At 42.4% G+C, this 7013-nt stretch overlaps 1 protein-coding gene across 2 annotated transcripts in view; it reads right to left on the bottom strand.

The window, feature by feature from the left end:
- Positions 1 to 380: 380 nt before the first annotated feature.
- Positions 381 to 7013, bottom strand: part of LOC143296283 (polypeptide N-acetylgalactosaminyltransferase-like) — a 64431-nt gene continuing 57798 nt past the window's right edge. Inside the window, exons 15-17 of one of the 2 annotated variants that reach the window (XM_076608131.1) lie at positions 6739 to 6865; positions 5454 to 5573; positions 381 to 4430 (exon numbers count right to left, since the gene is read on the bottom strand). In XM_076608131.1, the coding sequence (XP_076464246.1) occupies positions 4275 to 4430; positions 5454 to 5573; positions 6739 to 6865 (403 nt within the window). In that variant the 3' untranslated portion in view covers positions 381 to 4274. The remainder of the gene's footprint in view (positions 4431 to 5453; positions 5574 to 6738; positions 6866 to 7013) is intronic. The other variant, XM_076608130.1, reaches the window with a different exon arrangement.

Below are 7013 nucleotides of genomic sequence, written 5' to 3'. Positions count from 1 at the left end.
ATTAGACTGTTGTCATGATGCACACTGTACTGTTAGACTGTTGTCATGATGCACACTGTACTGTTAGGACTGTTGTCATGGTGCACTCTGTACTGTTAGGACTGTTGTCATGGTGCACACTGTACTGTTAGACTGTTGTCATGGTGCACACTGTACTGTTAGACTGTTGTCATGATGCACACTGTACTGTTAGACTGTTGTCATGATGCATACTGTACTGTTAGACTGTTGTCATGATGCACACTGTACTGTTAGACTGTTGTCATGATGCATACTGTACTGTTAGGACTGTTGTCATGATGCACACTGTACTGTTAGGACTGTTGTCATGATGCACACTGTACTGTTAGACTGTTGTCATGGTGCACACTGTACTGTTAGACTGTTGTCATGATGCACACTGTACTGTTAGGACTGTTGTCATGATGCACACTGTACTGTTAGACTGTTGTCATGATGCACACTGTACTGTTAGACTGTTGTCATGATGCACACTGTACTGTTAGGGACTTGTCAAGGTGCACACTGTACTGTTAGGGACTGTTGTCATGGTGCACACTGTACTGTTAGGGACTGTTGTCATGGTGCACACTGTACTGTTAGACTGTTGTCATGATGCACACTGTACTGTTAGACTGTTGTCATGGTGCACACTGTACTGTTAGACTGTTGTCATGGTGCACACTGTACTGTCAGACTGTTGTCATGGTGCACACTGTACTGTTAGGGACTGTTGTCATGGTGCACACTGTACTGTTAGACTGTTGTCATGATGCACACTGTACTGTTAGGGACTGTTGTCAAGGTGCACACTGTACTGTTAGACTGTTGTCATGGTGCACACTGTACAGTTAGGGACTGTTGTCAAGGTGCACACTGTACTTTTAGGGACTGTTGTCATGATGCACGCTGTACTGTTAGACTGTTGTCATGATGCACACTGTACTGTTAGACTGTTGTCATGGTGCACACTGTACTGTTAGACTGTTGTCATGATGCACACTGTACTGTTAAACTGTTGTCATAGTGCACACTGTACTGTCAGGGACTGTTGTCATGGTGCACACTGTACTGTTAGACTGTTGCCATAGTGCACACTGTACTGTTAGGGACTTGTCAAGGTGCACACTGTACTGTTAGGGACTGTTGTCAAGGTGCACACTGTACTGTTAGACGTGTCATAGTGCACGCTGTACTGTTAGGGACTGTTGTCATGGTGCACAATGTACTGTTAGGGACTGTTGTCATGGTGCACACTGTACTGTTAGACTGTTGTCAAGGTGCACACTGTACCGTAAGAGACTGTTTCATTCCTGTCAGACAAGCGTACTGCCCAGTGTACATAAAGGGAGTGTTTAAAGCATTGATTTAGACATCTGTGATGCCATTATGTCAGATATCCTGTGAAGGGTATCCCGTCAGATTTCTCATATCAGATGTCCATTCTGATGTCCCATGTGCACACAGCACTGCCAATGACTAATGTTCAACAGCACACATTCAGGATGTCTTAACAACATACAGCACACATTCAGGATGTCTTAACACCATACTGCACACATTCAGGATGTCTTAACACCATACAGCACACATTCAGGATGTCTTAACACCATACTGCACACATTCAGGATGTCTTAACACCATACAGCACACGTTCAGGATGTCTTAACTCCATACAGCACACATTCAGGATGTCTTAACACCATACTGCACACATTCAGGATGTCTTAACACCATACAGCACACGTTCAGGATGTCTAGCGTTAATCTTGCAACACACACCCACACACTCAGGATGTCTAACATACATTCAGACTGTGTAGCGTTAATCTTGCAACACACACCCACACACTCAGGATGTCTAACATACGTTCTGGATCTCTACCATCCTACAGCAAACACACAGGATGCCGGAAGCAGTCTACTGTCCAGGTGACAGACATTCCCAGCCCATCCCAAACTGAAGGCACCTTCAAAGAAATGCAATAAACGATAAAAATGACTTGTGGTAACAGAACCACGCTAATGTCCATAACAGCCACACACTGTCCAACAATGCTCATGCAACAACTTCATGTCAATCAGACTGACATACACACCACAATCATCACCTTCATTATTCTTCATGATCATAAAGAGAATTGTTTGTCAACGTCTGCTGTGTATCTGTATGCCAACCCCCGGCCACGTCCACTACATTAAGTACAGCTCCCTTCTCTTTCTCTGACCAAGACAGACTGGTGTGGGCAGTGCCCGTTCTTCCTGAGAAGGAAAACACAGTGCTGTTTGGACATCGGGTTCTATGAACAAAGGGCAAATGCTGTTCAAACACAGTTATAACAGAAAACAAGTGTAAACATTCCACTCCCAACAAACTCTGTGTGTGTGTGTGTGTGTGTGATCATGACAGGAAAGACAACGTGTAAAGACTTCACTTGCGTCCATTTGTGTGTGTGATCATTATGAAGAAGGTACGATTTCATCACAAATTTGTTTTCAGCCTGTTGTGTATACATGCTATCATTTTGTAGAAGACAAGGTTTCATGTAAAATATGTGATCATTTTGTAGAAGACAAGGTTTCATGTAAAATACGTGATCATTTTGTAGCAAGCAAAGTTCCATGACAAGATGGTGCGCGTAAATATCTTGTGTTTGGGAGCGACCACATGTTGAATGTAAAGATCTCTATGTTTCAGACTATATTTGATCTCTTTGTTTGATTGTAAAGGTTGTGTACTTGACACCAGCAACATGTAGGATGTAAAGATATGTGTTTCAGACTAGCAACATGCTGGATGCACAAAATATATGTAGGACGCTACCAACATATTGGATGAAAAGTTTGTGCATTTAGGACAAGAAATATGGTGAATATAAAGGGAGACTAGCAAAATGCTGGATGTAAAGATCATGTGTTTGACACCATTAAGTTGGATGTAAAGATTATGTGTTTTACACAAGCAACATGTTGAATGTAAAGGTAGACTAGAAACATGTTGAATGTAAAGATCATGTATTTGACACTAGCAAAATATTGGATTTAAAGATCATGGGTTCAATACCAAAAACATGTTGGATATAAAGGGAGACTAACAACATGTTGAATGTAAAGATCACATGTTCGACACTAGCACCCTTTTGGATATATCATATGCTTGACACTAGCAACCGATCATGGGCTTGACACTAGCAACAACATACTGCATGTAAAAGAAGACTAGCAACCTGTTGGATGTAAAGATCAAGTGTCTGACAATTTTAACATGTTGAATGTAAAGATAATGTGTTTGACAATAGCAAGATGTCAAATGCATTAAAAAAAAAAAAAAGACTGTTGAATGTCAAGGGAGACTTCCAACATGCTGAAAATAAAGACTATGTGTTGGATGCAAGCAAGACGTTGAATGTAAAAGAAAGATTGACGACATGCTGAATGTTAAGGGGGACTAGCGACTTGTTCAACATAAAGATTATGTGTTGATACTAGCAACATGTCGAACATAAAGATTATGTGTTGATACTAGCAACATGTCGAACATAAAGATTATGTGTTGATACTAGCAACATGTTCAACATAAAGATTGTGTGTTGATACTAGCAACTTGTTCAACATAAAGATTATGTGTTGATACTAGCAACATGTCGAACATAAAGATTATGTGTTGATACTAGCAACTTGTTCAACATAAAGATTGTGTGTTGATACTAGCAACTTGTTCAACATAAAGATATACTAGCAACATGTTGAACATAAAGATTATGTGTTGATACAAGCAACATGTCGCACATAAAGATTATGTGTTGATACTAGCAACATGTTCAACATAAAGATTGTGTGTTGATACTAGCAACATGTTCAACATAAAGATTATGTGTTGATACTAGCAACATGTAGGATGCAAAGGTGGACTAGCAACATGTCGACTGTAAAGATCATGTTTTTGAAACTTGCAACATATTGGAATTAAAAATCATGGGTTTGAGACAAGCACCAAATTGAATGTAAAGGAAGAGAAGCATCAAGCTGAATGTTAAGTTCATGTGTTTGACACAAGCAACATGTTAAATGTGAAAAGTGCATGTGTCTGACACTTGCAATATGTTGGATGTAATGGGAGACTAGCAACATGTAGAAAGTAAAGGTCCTGTTTTAAGACTATGTACTGAGTAAAAAAAAAAAAAAAAAATCCATGTGTATGATGTAAACTCCACGCTGACTTGTGGCAGTGACTGCGGCTTGCTGAGTGCATAGATCCATACGGGTGAGGGCCACTACGTTTTGTTGAGTGTGAACGTCCACTTCTGCGTCAAGGAATGCAGGTCACAGTTTGCGACAGTCAGGCCGTGGCTCTGGGCGTTGAGGCTGTCGATACACAGGTCAAAGTCCTTGTGTTTCAGCATCGTCTTCCCCTCAATCTGGATCCACCGCTGAAACACAAACGTTCACTCTCTTCGTTTCTCCACCAGCAGGTCCGTGACAGCCACATGGCCAGTGAAAACAGTTGACCAATTTGTCACAACACCTATCTACAGGATATAAATGTCTACATGTATAATAACACTTTTTTTTGTTCTTTTGCTGCCATATCATCTGCATTGTTTTAGTGGCATTACTCTCACACTGCTCATTTTTTTGTATTTTGTATTTCTTTTTATCACAACAGATTTCTCTGTGTGAAATTCAGGCTGCTCTCCCCAGGGAGAGCGCGTTGCTACACTACAACGCCACCCTTTTTCTTTTTCTTTTTTTTGGTATTTTTTCCTGCGTGCAGTTTTATTTGTTTTCCTTTCAAAGTGGATTTTTCTACAGAATTTTGCCAGGAACAACACTTTTGTTGCCATGGGTTCTTTTACAAGCGCTAAGTGCATGCTGCACACGGGACCTCGGTTTATCAACTCATCCGAATGACTAGCATCCAAACCACCACTCAAGGTCTAGTGGAGGGGGAGAAAATATCGGTGGCTGTGATGTGATTTGAACCAGCATGCTCAGATTCTCTTGCTTCCTAGGTGGACGCGTAACCTCTGTGCCATCGCTCCTCATTCCGAGTCCTCCATACACAGCAACACCCTGGTTTGTCTCTCGCAGTCCCAGCGCTGGCAAGTGATACAGCAAATTATGACATCTTCAATACTTTCCAACTAAAGGTACTGTTCCATTTGGTTAAAGCATATGTGTACAAGGTATAAAGGAATGCAGAAATAGTAATACAACAAGTTATGACATTTTCCACGTTTTCCAACTAAAGGTACCATTCCCTTTGGATGTGAACTTCCTGAGGACACTACAAACATGTATGTGACCAGTGACCCCTTCACACCAGGCTTTGAGAGTCACCAGTACATTGATTTCTGAGACAATTTTTCCTTCTTTCTGGAGACTGTTTGCATAACATTATGGCAATGTACTGTAACTACCTGTGGTGATTATCACACCATCATAGCACCCACCTGTAGCTGGTTGTCGGAGCGGCACTGGAACAGTTTGAGCTGTGTCCCAGACTCGGTACCAGTGGCCGTGATGCACAGGTCCAGGTGTTGTATGCTGCCATCCTTGGTCAGTGAAAACTCCTGACACACACACGCACACACAGGCACACACACCCACCCACATACACACACACACACACACGCACACGCACACACACACTTCCATTGTTATGGAGTGTGGTAGCTAGACACTAAACCACAGTCAGTGTAAATTTAAAACATGAAAAATAAGGAATAAAAAATAATAAAATACCCAAACTGTTAAATGCACACACAGACACATACACACATGTACACACACACACACACACAAACATATATGCACACACACACACATACAAAAACACACACACACACTGACACACACACACACACACACACAATGTACACACAAACACACACATGCTAGCACAACACACACACACACACACACACACACACACACACACACACACACACCACACAAACACCGTACATCAGCATAACATGTACATCAATATTTTCTTCCCTCACAGTACACCTTGAGTGGTGGTCTGGATGCTAGTTATTCGGATGAGAAGACAATACCAAGGTCCCATGTACAAGAAGCACTTAGCACATAAAAAAGAACCCACGGCAACAAAGGGGTTGTCCTTGGCAAAAATCTGTAGAAAAATCCACTTTGATAGGAAAACAAGTACACTTTCAGGCAGAATGAAAACAAAAAAGATGGGTGGCGCTGTTCTGTAGCAATGCGCTGTTCCTGGGGAGAGCGGCCTGAATTACAGATTGTTGTGACAAGAGTAATATAAAGGAAATTTTCTTCCTAAAATTACGTTTAAGTAACATACTCTTACCATGACCCACTAGTGCAGACTCCGGCAGGGGTCTGACGTTCCTGTCCTGTGCAAACTACTATCCGCCTATGCGGAGAAAACGAAAGTAGCTACGGCCGATAACCTCCCGTAGTAGGTTACCTCCCCATTGCATATCTGTTGTGACAACAGTAATACAATACTATACAATGAACTCACACCTCAGACAGGGCGCACACACACACACACACACACACACACACACACACAGAGTACCAGGGGCAAGTTGCACAAGCGATTCTTGGATGCGCTCACTTTGCTGAGCGGCAAGTCTTCAAGACTTCGGAAACTCTTACCGCTAAGGAAATCAAGCGCCTGCTAAGACTGCTTGTGCAACCTTGTGATCTTATCTTATTGCTTGTGCAATCCGCCACAAGTGAGCGTGGCCTTACCTGGTTGCCGCCTCCATGGTGACAGGGGTAGAGGCCCAGGTAGCCGTCAGCAAAGTGGCCCATGGTGTCCATGCACTGGTCGTCCTGCCGGATACTGCCGAAGGCCACCGCCTGGGTGCTGGGCACTCTGGTCACACACAACACACCTTTCAGCATCTCTTTCATGGCGCTGCATTGACAAACAACACACCTTTCAGCATCTCTTTCATGGCACTGCACTGACACACAACACACCTTTCAGCATCTGTTTCATGGCGCTGCATTGACAAACAACA

Source organism: Babylonia areolata, chromosome 21 (genome assembly GCF_041734735.1).
Source record: "Babylonia areolata isolate BAREFJ2019XMU chromosome 21, ASM4173473v1, whole genome shotgun sequence".
NCBI lineage: Eukaryota > Metazoa > Mollusca > Gastropoda > Neogastropoda > Buccinidae > Babylonia > Babylonia areolata.
Note: the sequence above shows the minus strand (reverse complement) of the source record. Positions and strands in the feature narration are given on the sequence as shown.